The 14,941-nt window shown below is 42.5% G+C and overlaps 1 protein-coding gene across 1 annotated transcript in view; it reads left to right on the forward strand.

Annotated features, from left to right (window-relative positions):
- wdr62 (WD repeat domain 62) overlaps nt 1-14,941 on the forward strand; it is a 188,952-nt gene that overhangs the window by 151,805 nt on the left and 22,206 nt on the right. The window contains exons 24-25 of the mRNA XM_039770094.1: nt 1,414-1,583; nt 11,978-12,126. Of these exons, the coding sequence (XP_039626028.1) occupies nt 1,414-1,583; nt 11,978-12,126 (319 nt within the window). The remainder of the gene's footprint in view (nt 1-1,413; nt 1,584-11,977; nt 12,127-14,941) is intronic.

The following is a 14,941-nucleotide window of genomic DNA, read 5'->3' on the forward strand; positions in this document are numbered from 1 at the left end:
TTTTTAAGAAAACTCAGAAAGACCTGACGAGAATCTTCAAAACCCTGACTTAAAAAAACCAAAAGGGCTTCTTATTTAAAGTAAATATGTATTAACAAAAGTTTTCAAAAGACAAAACAAATGCAAAAATGTATTTGAAAAGAGATGCCCAAAAAGATAAAGTAATCAAAATAACTCTACAGTTCTAAAAATGTCATCTATTAATCCAAGTCCAGAATCAAAAAAAACAACCAACTTATAATTTCCAAGAATCCAAAAAAAGAAAAATGTTGCATCAAGCAAACTGAAAGAGGTCAATAACTTGAACATTCATTAAAAAGTATAGAGAAAGAGGCACGAAAACAAAACTAGACTCGACAACATTTACAAAACATTTCCAAATGCAAGAAGTTAAGCAACTCCAGCCAAGGATAGAACCCTGACTTTATTTATTATTTGGCTGACATGACTTAAAAAATGTTATGTTAGAGGAATGTAACCAATTATCAAAATATGCAAGTAGATTAGTCTGTTCCGAAATTCGTTCATAATAATGAAATTCTCCTGTTACTTAAATCTGCCTTAAAATGAAATCTTATTGTACAGTGAAACCTTGGTTTGCGAGTGTTTTGCAAGACGAGCTAAAATTTTTAATAAACTAATTTGATAAATGATCGAGGTCTTGCAGTACGAGTAGTACGTATACGCTTTGTCCGCTGAGCATCACGTGGGGATTGTGGGTAATCGTCTCCCATGCTCGGTCTCAGTCGGCGTGCCTCACTTATATAATCTAGTCAACATCCGTACAAGCGTATACTGTTTACTATAGCATGGTGACCACGTGTGTGTGCTGTAATGTGCGAGTCCCTGTTATGCACCCCAAAATACAAATCAGTACTTTAGTAACACCAACTTTATTCCGCATGAAACAGGAACAGCATGGTTATTTATTGTAGCGGGATCTACCACGTGATCTCCAATACAGAGACACAGCAATGAGGCAGGGTCATGACCAGGTAAGTGGCCAAGTAATACTGTGCTCTTGCATTTATAATATTTCTTGTATCACCCATCAATGGCAGGTGCTTATAGCTTGACCACAATCCTTTCTGATTCTCTTTTACGGCGAACTGCTACAGCGCAGGAAGCCTGCTGTTGCTTCAGGATACTCTTACGCGCATTGTCCCGTTAGGGGACATCGCATCACCAAAGCCAAACTGACCAATCAGAATGCTCAGAGGGACTGGACACACAGACACTAAGTGTTTTCTTTTTCAGTAGATGGGCTGAGTTTTTTTTGTTTGTTTTCTCATACTTTCAGTGAGTTCAGTATTGTTGCCCCATGTTATTCATTCTTTGTTTTATAAATATTTCTTCTGCTACTGCCCCAGCAGTGTTGCACACATGAAAGATTGTTCGTTTGTTTGTTTTTAGGTTATGGCAGATGAACTGATGAGCAGAATGAGTGAACCTTTTGAACGGCCAAGCTTCTTGCAGCTCCAGGATGTAGAAGAAATCTTCAATCAGGACCTTGACTCCCCTGAAACCAGTGATGAGATCCTCTACCCTACCAACAGCACCATTGCATCTCTCCCTGGAGAAAGGTAGACGTTTTTTAAACTCTTTAAATATGAAAGTTGGCATTATTTATCTTTTGGTGGACCACAAGTTTGTACCTTTGTTCACTTCTGATGTTTTGTATGCTCGATCATTAATTAGATTTATTTGTCATATATAGGTTAACACAGGGTCAACATACAATGAAATGTGTATGACGAGAAAAACAAGTCACTCGGCCTAGATCCAATAAAGCTAAAAATAAATAATTAAAAAAAAAAATTACAAGTTAAAAATAGACCAGCTATATAAAATACAATGTGTACATTTTAAAAGAAGTTATAGAGCAATACGAGGTGAATGAGCAGCAAGTACAAATGACAGTTATTGCACAGATAAAGTACAGATGCATATTCCATAAAGTGCAGATGCATGTTCCAGTCAGTATTCAAGAGTGTATGCAGGTACAGTTGGTGTGTGAGTAGTGCAATGTAGGTGTGATGTAAGTGTATGTAAATCTTCAGGAGTCGAATGGCCTGCTGGTAAAAACTGTTCTTGTAATCCGAGCAGCCAGACTCCTGTATTCCTGTATCGTCTGCCAGACGGTGACAAGGAGAACAGCTGGTCTGCTGGATGGCTCTGGTCCTTTATGATGCTGCTTGTCTTATGCAAGCACCGATGGAGGTAAATGTCTTCAATGGCAGGGAGACTCTTGCCCGTGATGTGCTATGCTGCCTTCACCACTCTCTGTAGTGATTTTCGACTGCTGGCAGAGTAGCTCCCATACCAGACGGTAATGCAGCCCGTCAGCAGACTCTCAGCCACACTCCTGTAAAAGTTTGAGGTGATGTTGGCATTCATGCCAAACTTCCTCAGCCTCCTCAGGAAGTATAGCCGCTGGTGAGTTTTCTTGACCACAGTGTCTATGTGAAGGGTCCACGAGAGATCCTCGGTGATGTTTACTCCAAGGAACTTGAAGCTGTTAACCCTTTCAACTTCTACGCCACTGATGTAAATGACCTGGTGTTCCCCGCCTTGTTGTTTCCGATAGTCCACGATCATCTCCTTGGTTTTGCTGACGTTAAGAGAAAAGTTGTTATCCAGGCACCAATTACTCCGTGCCAGCACCTCCTCTCTGTAAGCCGTCTCATCGTTGTCAGTGATTAGGCCTAAGATGGTTGTGTCGTCTGCAAACTTGATGATGGTGTTTGTGCCGTGTTTTGCAACACAGTCGTGGGTGAACAAGGAATGCAAGAGGGGGGCTAAGCACACAGCCCTGCGGCACTCCTATGTTTAGAATGAGTGATGAGGACGTGTGTTTGCCAACTCTCACCACTTGGGGCCAACTCAAGGTCGTCAAGCTTCAAGACAAGTTTTGATGGGATGATGGTGTTGAATGCCGAGCTGTAATTTATGAACAGCATTCTTACATATGTATTTCCTCTTTCCAGGTGGGTGAGGGCAGTGTATATTGTTAGTGCAATGGCATCCTCTGTAGATCTATTTGCTCTGTAAGCAAATTGGAGAGGATCCAGCGTGTCAGGGAGGGAGGAGCAGATGTGACTTTTGACCAGTCGCTCGAAGCACTTCATAATGACCGATGTCATTCAGACAGGAGACCACCAGTTTCTTTGGGACAGGAATGATGGTGGATGCCTTGAAGGAAGTGAGAAAAACCGACTGCCTCAGGGAGAGCTTGAAGATGTTGGTGAACACACCTGCTAGCTGGTCAGCTCACGCCCAGAGGGCACGGCCTGGGATGCCATCTGGTCCCGGAGCTTTGCGAGGATTGACCTTTTTGAAGGAGCTTCTCACGTCAGACGTTTCAAGGATCAGAGTGACCGACTCACTGCTCCCTTGAGGATATAGCACCTGTTTTTTGTTGGCAGCATCAAAACGAGCATAGAAGGTGTTGAGCTCGTCTGCAACAGATGCAGTGGGTTGAACACCGACTGTGTTTTTCTTTTTATAGTCAGTGATGCAGCACAGTCCATTCCACAGTTTGGCGTCAGAGCTGTGGTAGCTTGACTCCACTTTGTCCCTGTAGTCCCCCATTTGGCCTTCTTGATGGACCTCCATAGGTCATATCTGGCTGCTTTGTATGCATCCCCTGAGCCAAAGGCAGAGGTCCGTGCCTTCAGCTTAGCCCGAATCTCCCCATTTACTCAGGGTTTCTGGTTAGGATGTATGCAAATGGAGGTTTTAGTGGCAACATCGTCAATGCACTTGCTGATATATCCTGTGACAGAGTCTGTAAATTCATTGATGTTGTCATCAGCTGCATCCTCAAACATCTGCCAGTCAATTGTTTCAAAGCAGTCCTGTAAGACCCCCTCAGCCTCACTGTCCCATTTGTAGATAGATGTCCCTGTAAACCGGTTTTTCCTGTTTAAGTCTTTGTTTATATGCCGGCAGTAGCAATGTAGAGCAATGGTCTGCTTTTCCAAAAGCTGGTCGATGGAGGGGTTTGTAGGAGTCCTTGAATAAGGTGTAACAATGATCCAGTGTTTGATCACCTCTTGTGGGGGGAAAGATGTGCTGATAATATTTAGGGAGAACTTTGCTCTGTTAAAAAAAGTCTCCCAACACAATAAATGCTGCCTTTGAGTTAGCGTTCTCTAGTCCACTGATAACATCAGACAGTTCATCCATAGCCGAAACTTTATCAGCTTGTGAGGGGATGTAAACAACTGAAAGGAGAACTGAACTCCCTCGAGAGGTAAAAGGGTCTAACGTTAATGGTCAGCAGCTCGAGAACCGGTGAGCAGTGTGTTTTTAAGACACACACATCCGTTAACCATAAAGCACACACCCCCTCCCCTCGACTTGCCGGAGTCCTTCGTTCTGTGTCCCCGATAAACTGTGACCCCGTCTGCTGTGACTGCGCAGTTGGGTACGCTAGGCTCCGACCACATCTCTGTGAACGCCAAAACGCAGCAGTTCGTGATGTCTTTTTGGTGTTTTATCCGTGCGCGCAGCTCATCTAATTTGCTGTCCAGAGACTGAACGTTAGCGAGCAGGATGCTGCGCAGAGGAGGCTTGTTGTTTCTCTGTCGGGTTCGGCACAGAACTCCGGCTCGTTTCCCCCTCTTTGTTTTCCTTCGGGCGCGAGTAAGTAAAAGACTCCAGGCAGTACAGTGTCCGCGATATCAAAAACTGTTGTAAAATCCAAACTGGCTGATGAACGTAATTCCAATGTTCCTCATTGGAATTCGTAATTCCAGTGTTTGCCAGTCATACTGAAAGTGTGATAAAGTTGTATGCACAAAGAGAGTGAGTAGTAAGAAAATAAATAATAACTTTTTGCTAAGATGACTCGGAGCGCTCGTCGGTGCAGCCATCTTACGGCGCAGCCAGGCTTTAATAGTGTTTTTATGTTTTTATGTTGCGGTCAGCTAGTTTTGTAGTACTTTTGATATACAACTTGGAGAGTTTCTTTGAATTTTTACGACGTCCTTTTAATCTCCGTTCACCATCCACAAAATTTCCAGAAATTTACGGTCATCTTCATTTTTCTTGGGAGCAGTCGCAGCACACACCTATGACTCCCCTTAAGTTGCAGTGCCATGTTTTTGTGTGTGTCTGTGTGTGAGAGCTAAGAATCAATGACCGCTCACCTGAAAGTACAGGGTGGCCCACGAAAAAGTAGCCCGCCTCCCTGGCGAAAAAAGGAGCCCTTCCATAAAGAAAGAACTTGAAATGCAAAAATCTTTACTCACTCTTTACAGAAAGTGCTGAAAATGATTCTTTATGGAATGGAATACGTTGCTCAGTTCGTACTCGCACGTCTGCACTACGTCTACACAGCTTTCGTGATGAGGGTAGTCAATCAGCGCGCCACTCTGGCAGGAAGGCGGGCTACTTTTTCGTGGGCCACCCTGTATAATTCATTGAACGCAAACTAAAGAAAAGAAAAAAAGAATGTGGTTGTTTTGGGTCATAAAAGCGTGAGAAGTCTCACTTTTGTTGTACCATTGAAACAATTCTGAAGTCCCAAACTAAAATTGTGGCATACCACAGAACATAATAGATGGACGGTCATTTGTGGTGGCTGTCTGAAGAAAAATTTTAGTTTCATAGAAATCTTGTTGCCTTATTACACTCGGCAGATAATGCAGCCATGAAGTTATTTTAAGCAAACAGAAGATTTAGAGGTGACTTGACTGAGGTTGTAAAAAATTATGAAAGGAATTAGTCCAGTGGAACAAGACTGTTAGTTTAAAATGAGTTCAACAAGCACATGGGGACACAGTTGGAAGCTAAATTTTTCACAAACCTTAGAATTTTTCTTATCACTTAGAGAACCATAGACCCGTGGAATAAGTGATGAAGTCGTGTGTCTAGAGCCAGGCCTAGAGGTGTGCCCAAGTTATCCGGCTCGGTTTGCCAGAGTAAGGGGTAAGTGATGTGGAGGCCATGGTGGCTTTAAGGCCCTTGAAGTTTCACCCTGCACTTCCAGATCTCTGGTCCTAACACTCCTGGTGTTAAGACTTTAGCAAGTTTGGTCACCTGTTGCAAGCCATTATCTCACAGACTTGTATTTAACATCCCAAACCCTGATGAGCTCTTCAATGAAATCCCAAAGGCGACAAACTCTATGAGACCAGCAAAATATAAGAATCTAGACCAAATTAATTAAAAAAGAGTTTAATGTGTTTATTTAAGCACAAGAATAAAATACAAAATTAAAAAGATTAAGTGCCAAATGTAAATAGAAGAAATATTATTTTCTACGAATAGTTTAGCAGTGATGACACAGATATTCAGTCCTTCCTATCTGTCTTCAAGATGATCTCCTATTACAAATCATCTTCTGTTCTTGTAAGAATTATTTTGTGCTTCATTGCCCAGATCCTCTCATTTCTTGATTTAATTTTCATCCTTCACTGGACTTTCCTTTCTGAAAGTGTGTTAATACTTCCATTTTTTATCAAAACAGATTCTTATTTCCCTACCAAATAACTTAAATAACTTTATTTCCATAAGTCATTTTTCCTTATTTCTTCTTCTTTTAATTCTTTCGGCCGCTCCCGTTAGCGGTTGCCACAGCAGATCATCTTCTTCCATATCTTCCTGTCCTCGTCATCTTGCTCTGTCACACCCATCACCTAAATATCCTCTCTCCCCACATCCATAAACCTTTACTTAGGCCTTCCTCTTCTCCTCTTGCCTGGCACCTCTATCCTTAGTACCCTTCTCCCATTATACCCAACATCTCTCCAAACCAACGCAATCTCGTCTCTCTGACTTTGTGTCCCAACCGTCCCACCTGAGCTGACCCCCTAATGTCCTCATTTCTAATCCTGCCCGTCCTCATCACACCCAGTGCAAATCTTAGCATCTTTAATTCTGCTACCTCTATTTTCCCTATATTTCTTGTTTAATATTATTGAAACACGTTCTTGTAAGTATTCAGTTATTTCAAAATGTAACAGTTTAAATGTTTAGCTTCTTGATCTGAGTTTGTCAGAGGAAGTACGACAGTTCAAAAGTACCCTGTGCTGTTGTACACAAGATGGCATGGTCTTTAACTGACATTACAACTCTCGTGTTCAGATGAATTACTCAATTTAGTTACTCAAGTTCCCCAAAATCAGTTTTAGTATTTTGTTATCTGTTATCTCTCGCCTGATCCAGGTTTTAGGCTCCGCTTTTGCTAATGGGCCACAGTGGTCTGGCTTCATGAGAAGTGTGGTAGACGATAGGATTTTAGGAACCTTTGAAACTTGACTTGATGTTATGTTGGAGGATTTAAGTGGTTATGATTGTCAGTCCTTTTTTTTAGGATAAATAGCCTGTTCTCGTCTGAAATTTTCTAATATTCTAATGTAACGTACTGCACCTGTTGATTCACGGTATACACAATGGCTTACAGTCTGTAGCTCCTTACCTCTCCAGTTTATTTCTGGATAAGTGGCCTTTTGCTTTCCTTGCTCATTTTACTTTTATGATGACAAAGATTCATTTAACTTGTCTTATACCACCACAAGCAAGGAGTTGGTGTAGTTGAAATTCATAAAAGCATTTGATATAACAGCTTGTTCAAAGCCTTTATGGTACTTGGAGGTGCTGTTGCCCCGTTGAACCCTTCAGACAGACGTCCCAGACACACTTATAAAAGCATAATGAAGATTTATTAATAATTTCTTCAATAATAGTGCCCAAAGCACCACACCTCCACAATTCTTCAATAATTAATACAATAAACTCTCCTCCAACTCCCAGCAGTTCCGTCACACTACCAACCAACTCCGGCTCGGTCTGCTGGGGTTTCCCACAGTCCTTTTAAAGTCAATGACCTGGAAGTATTCCTTCTCCGGGTCAAACTCCTTTTTCAGGTGTCCCGGAAGTACTGCGTGTTTCCGTTCTCGAGACTTCGGAGTACTTCCGGGTTCGCGCCACACTAATATTCCCCGGGTTCTTGGTGAGCTTCCCCTGGCGGCACCCAACAGGGCTGAAGAGATGGACTCCATGTCCCATACTGTCCAGTGGGAATCTGAGGAACCATTTCCATCCAGGGGAGCTACCATCTAGCGTCCCGGGGGATGTAGTGCCCTGAAAAGGTGGGTTTCTTCTGTTGAGGGACGTCCCGGCCGGACTTAAATGCCGGCCGTCCATCACACCTTGTATGCTTTTTTTTTTTTTTTTATTTTGATCAGAAATAAAAAAAAAAACCACAAAATATACAAATTGAAATAACATCTCAAACTAAATGTAAAACAGTCAATTCATGCTGAACTGAAGTTGCACACAATGTTTGCATGTTAAAACTAAATGCTCATAAAAGTCTACATTGTGTAACTTTCACTTTCTGGTGTGGTGCTAGACTATTTTTCAACCAATAACCCAAACACGCTTGCAGCAATAAACCAAGTAATACAATTTATTCATAAGAATATTTGTCGGTGGATATATGCAGATATACAGTATGTGTTTTTATATAAATAGACGATGGGCAATAAAAAAACAACACAAAACCAATTCATGCTAACCTCTCCATCATCCTTCCCCTCTGCACTTACGGAGACAACATTCACCGACGCACACATAACGAACAGTAAACGGGACGATGGAAACAACACGTACTCCGCACAGACATAGGAGTGCCCCGCTATAAGAACATGTGGCTTCACGTACGGCCTCACCTTTGCTCATGCACCTTTCTTTACTGTAGCAAGGTTTGGTCTTGTGGCACCCTGGTCCAGCTCCTTTAAAGATGGCCTTCCACTGTTACCAGGTTACCTTTTGGAGTTAAATGGATCGTCACTCCAGCCTTTATTACAGCCACACCCCTAGGTGTCCTGCTGTGGAGCTGAAATTACAACCAGGTTCCCAGGGGGAGCATACAGAAGGGGGTCTTTCAGAGTGTGCTGGCAATGGGTTATAAAGGATAGAGTTAGCGTTTTTGCCCATTTGTTTCTTGGGTACACATAAGCTCAACCTTTTGTTTGATAATTGGGGCAAAGTTTCATCCTTCAATATTGTAAATCATTGAATTATGGCTCTTCTTTTGTTCACTGGCCTAGTGTTTGAATAGAGTTATTTCTGAATGCCACTTTCCTGGGATCGGTCTTTTCAGATGAGACCCAGAAACTGCATTACCAAGAGAGGCCCTGTGAGGAGAACTGACACTTGAGCTGAAGTTAAATGTCAGTGAAGGAGGGTCTGGCTGCTGTCTCACAATCCAAAGACTTGTGCGCTAAAGCAAAGCTAAATGGATAATGCCAGTCTACCCTACACTGCTTAAACAAAAGAAACACATTTCCAGCAGATTTGATCCACTGGGAGCCAAGGAGTATTATACAGAGAGAGACCAAGAGGCTTGATGACAATAGCAGATGTCATATTAAGTGCAAACACTCTGGTAAGGGCTTGTTCTCAAAGCCTAAGTGTGTGTGTGTGTTTTGTTTAAATTTGAGTATGAACAGCAGTTGTGCTTTAACCTTTCTTAAATCATGGGAACCCAGCACTAAAGGCATTTGAAAGGAGGGCATTACAACTGTGCAGCTGTTATGCTTCAGTAACTGTGGCATCAGACTAGCAATCAAATGGCCCTTGAAGTTCAGTTATTATTTAGGGATGTGGGGCTTCACGGCTGCTATAGAAACAAACACAGTCAGCTGTTCACATAGTGACGGACTGAAAACCGCCTGTGCTTGGGCCCACTGCCATTGGGATCGGCCCCACAAGCCAGCATTGAGAGGTCATGTTTGGTGTTGAGCAGACACTTCTGTGAAGTCTGAGTAGGAAGCTGTACAAAGTAATCCCATCTTGATTTCAAGAAAGCTGTGATCTCTTTAGACGGAATGAGAGTTGTGATTATAACACTAGTGTACACATTGAACTGCTTCTTCTCAACGCTCAGTGTCTGTCGTTTTTTATTAAGTGCTCGTTGCACAGCTCAGTATTAGTTTGACCAATATTTAAGAGCAGCTGTAATAAGATACTCTGTTGAAATGCAGGAGACATTCAGTTCTGCTGCTTAACACATTTTCATGGCATATATCGATGATGTCTTAATCGAAACTTGATTTGTTACATTAACGCACTGTAATAAAAAGGCGCTATATAAGGCACGTATAAAAACCAAAGAACTTTTTCTTCACCTGTGGGGCACGTCTTTGCCGTGTCCCACAGGCACAACACAGTCCCAAAGCACCACTCTCTTCTCCTTTAATCACCACCTCCTCCTCCTGACTCTGGTCATTGATTGGTGGCTGCTGGTCCCTTTTAAAGTCCACTCAGAAGTGCTCCAGGTGGTTGACTGCCGAGTTCCGACTGCACTTCCGGGTGTGGCGAATATGCTGCCCATAAGGGCTCAGGAGTCCCTGCTGCAGCACCCCCTCGTGGCACCTGTGGGACCCAACAGGGCTGCACCCAACTCCAATTCCCATGGAACCCTGCTGGAAACCGAGGCATCGCTCCAACCCAAAGGGGGCTGCCATCTAGCGTCCAGGGTGAGGTATTGCATAGTCCATGGCTGCTCCCCCTGAACATATATCGAAGGGGCATTCCGGCCGTCCGCCACAGGGCATTAAATTATTTTTCCAGCTTGAAGGACATTAATATCGAATGGCTATTGTTAATCTCTTTATGCCCGCACACAACACAGAGGACTTGGTCCTTAATCTCTGACACTGGAATATCCTTATCGACACAGGCCAGAGACCCACCAATAGAAACCCGAGTCCAGATATTCATATTTACATTGATATCTATTTGATTAGCCTACACTTTTATCCAAAGTGACTTACAAAAGAGGTCAGCGTAATCGAGTAGCAGCAGTCTCAGGGACCGTTTAGGAAACAAGGGTTACAGGATAAAGCATATTACACTTCCTCGGCTACAAATGCGTAACCAAGCCATTTTCAATTAGACCAAAATTGACGGAACAAAAAGGGAGACTTCCAGCGCTTCTTAAATATACTGAGAAAGTTGGAAGTTCAAATGGAAGTGGCCAACCTACTCCATCAGCTAGAAGTTACACGTGAAAAGAGTCTGGATTGAGATTTGATAACACACTAGGCGCCATTCATCAACAGACTTGAATGCTCAAGGTGGACCAGAAGACCTCACAAGCATCTTCATATATATATATATATATATATATATATATATATATATATATATATATATACTGTAGGTGCTGAGCCATTGACTACTCTGTAGGCAAGCATCAAGGATATGAACTTAACATGTGCCTCTATGGGGAGCCAATGTAGTGTTCTGAAAAGAGGAGTGACATGTGCCCGTCTCATCAGTCTAGTGATGTCGCCCTGTGGTCCAACTCTCGGTTGAGTGTCTTCGTCATTGAACTTGCCATCCCCTGGGAGGATGCTGCAGATGAGGCTCATGGTGCTGTGGTATATTAATCTTGGGTCAGACATTTGAAGAAAGGGGCTGGGAAGGAACGGTGCAACCTTATTGAAATCGGTTGTGGGAGATTTGTTGCCAGAGCCTAAACCTGAACCCAATCTAACATCTATGGAGTGACCTGAACATAGCTGTCCACTGATAGTCTCCATGTAAACTGTCTCTACAGAGTAGAATGTCAGAAAGGTCCTGAAATCTAGGGGTGTGCGAGTGAAACTCATTGCTTAGACCATGAAGACTTCTGCCCTTAATTGCTGCTAAAGGGCTTTCAACTAAGGACTGAGTAAAGAGTCTGAATGCTTGCGTCAATGTGATATTTCAGATTTTCATTTTTAATAGATTTGCTAGAATTTCTAAAATCCCCTTTTCACTTTGTCATTCTGGGGTATTGAATGTTGCTTGAAATTTGCAGAAAATGATTTTATCATAAGGGTGCATAACAAAATGTGAAAAAAATAAATAAAGTGAAGGGTCTAAATGCTTTCTGCACCCACTATTATATTTTTAAGTAATACGTATTCAGAGAACTGCCAGTAACGGGAATGGGTTTGTTTTAATTTCGTTTTAGTGAGTTTGATGTGAAAGAGCTGCACAAGGGTACACTGCACAAGATCAAGAAGTGGAGGCACAAGCAGAACGAGGAGCACAGCCCTGACAGCGCCTGCTGCGTTGGATCTGCAGGAAGTTGCACGTCAAATCTAGAAATGCAACATGACGGTAACATTATTATACACTATCATGTGCCGTATGGAGGTGTGGAGTTGAGAGTGACACAATCAATTAGTGTGAAGCCTGGTGGGTCAGTTTCTTAGGTTGGGTTTTTTTTTTTTTTCTCCTTAAGTAGAATTTTAATTTTAGCCCTTTTCACATAAATCCCAGAAACCCACTTCAGGTACCTTGGTATTTTTAACTTTAAAGTAGCAATATTTCATCCTATCATCAAGCGCTTTTTGTCCTCCTGATTCAGAATTAATTCATCTTTTCCAGCTATGTCAGTTAAGAGTGGCACAATGTCATTTTGTGAAAAATGTGCAAACAGGAAAAAGCTCAGCAGAAATGGTTTTATATTTTCATTTTAAAACAATGAGAAGACACCATCCATCCATCATCCAACCTGCTATACTGTAGTGTTATAGTGTTATGCTAACTACAGGGTCATGGGGGTCTTCTGGAGCCAATCCCAGCCAACGCAGGGCACAAGGCAGTGAATAAACCCCAGGCAGGGCGCCCGCCCACTGCAGGGCACACATTAAGAACAATTTAGAATCGCCAATGCACCTAGCCTGCATGTCTTTGGACTGCAGGACGAAACCCATGCAGACATGGGGAGAACATGCAAACTCCACGCAGGGAGGACCCGGGAAGTGAACCCAGGTCTCCTAACTGCAAGGCAGCAGTGCTACCCACTGCACCACCGTGCCGCCATGAGAAGACACAGAATGAACAAATTAAAGCAAATACTAAAAGGTTTTATCATTGAATAGAGGATCAGTAAATGATCAGGAGAGCCATCTCCTTAATTCAAAACTTAGTCCCACGTGACTTCAGTTTCCTGTTAAAGATGTGCTCTGATTTCTCTTGAAACATGTATTTAAAATTCTTTTATGGAAAAAAAATGCCTGTGTTTTACATGTTGTGAGCAAACAACTGGAAAAACGATTGAGGATTATGCAACATGCGTAACTTGAGTGTTTTTCACTTTGTCATTGTATATCATTGGACGCCATTGGCTTATATCATAAACTTCATGTTCTTCCTCCATGAAAGTGTGAGATGATTTTTTTTTTTTTTTCTTGTCATCACTAAAATAGACACATGGAGTAAGTAATATATTAAAAAAAAAAAAAAGTAATAATTGGTGGAGCATTTAAGAGGTTTACTTACCTCGGTAGCAACATTCATGTCTCTGGTGACTCTTCCTATGCAGTCAGTAGACAGATTGGGAGAGCATCGAGGGGTCATGAGGTCACTGACGAGGGGTGTGTGCCGCTTCCAATATCTATGCAAAAGGGCGAAGGTCCAAGTCTTTAGAGTCCTGGCGCTTCCTGTTTGCGAGACATGGATGCTATGCAGTGACCTGAGATGGAGACTGGACTCCTTCAGTTCTGTGTCTCTTTGGAGAAAACTCGGGTATTGCTGGTTTGACTTTGTGTTGCTCACAGAGTCCCAAATGAGGCACATTCCCTGAATTGTGAGGGAGCGTCAGTTACGGGACTATGGCCATGTGGTGCGATTCCCCCGAGGGTGATCAGCTCATAAGATTTTCACTGTTGTGGACCCAAGCGGCTGGACCAGGCCAAGGGGACGCTCACGTCACACCTGGCTGCGGCAGATAGATGGTCATTTCCGGAATGGGGTAATGGACTGCATTTCTGCCTGAGGGATTGCCAATCGGAATCCTGAGCAGTTTCATCTTGTTGTGGCTGCGGCAATGTGCTGTACCTGTGGATGCTCCTCAAACTGACCTAACCTGGAGTGTTCCTTTAACACTGGTGGGGACTATAAGAGCATTACACCTTTAGTTTCTATAATTGTTTATTAGAGGACTCTACAGAAACATAAAATGGACTCGGATGTACAGTATGGATTCCCCAACATGTGGATAACGCTTTCTTCTGTTACTCCTCAACATTTCTGAAATTAGCAGATGTTTAAAACTGTTGACTCTTTTAAATATAATGCCCTCAAAGACACATGCATATTTAAACAAGAGCAGCCAAATATTCTTGTTTCATTTGTTTTATATGGTTTTGGAGGACTGTTTATTTTGAGTACTTGTAGAAAATTCTCATTGAAGTAAATAGTAAATATATGTGATTTGTAGAAAGATCAGCCCAGCTACAGACAGATACGCAGACCCATAATGTCCAGAACACACCCTATTTATTTTTCTGCTACACACAGCACAGTGCACAAATCACCCCAATTAGGTTCAGTCCCGCCTTTCTTTCTTTCGTTCTCCTCCACTCTTCTTATTCTTCTGCCACCTTCATTCCTCCTCTTCTACCCGACTCCGGCTCTCTGAATGGAGTGAGGCGGCCCCTTTTATAACGCACCCGGATGTGGGGCGGAAGTGTTGGATGGGCACCTCGAAGCACCCTGGGTGTACCAGCTTCCTGGTCCGGCAGCACTTCCTGTTGTGGGGGAAGTGCTGTATCCCATGTCTCCGGGACTATCTGAGCACCCAAGGTGGTGCCCACGGGCTCCAATGTCAATTGATTTATATAGCACATTTAAAACAACATAGGAATGCTGCGGCCATTTAAAAAAAAAAAAAAAATACAAATAACATAAATAGAAATAAGATATATGAACATAAATTAAATAATAAATAGAAGTAATGTTACATAATCACAATGAGGAAACCATCGGTATTACTGAAGGTCACGTAATGCCAGTGAATAGAAATGAGTCTTTAATCTCATTTTGAATTGTAGACGACTCCTTTATGTGACGAGGTAAAGAGTTCCACAGGCGAGGTGCCACAGCTGTCCCCCTTAGTGTTACACTTGGTACAAGGGACAACCAGAGA

This window comes from Polypterus senegalus, chromosome 11 (genome assembly GCF_016835505.1).
Source record: "Polypterus senegalus isolate Bchr_013 chromosome 11, ASM1683550v1, whole genome shotgun sequence".
Lineage (NCBI taxonomy): Eukaryota > Metazoa > Chordata > Cladistia > Polypteriformes > Polypteridae > Polypterus > Polypterus senegalus.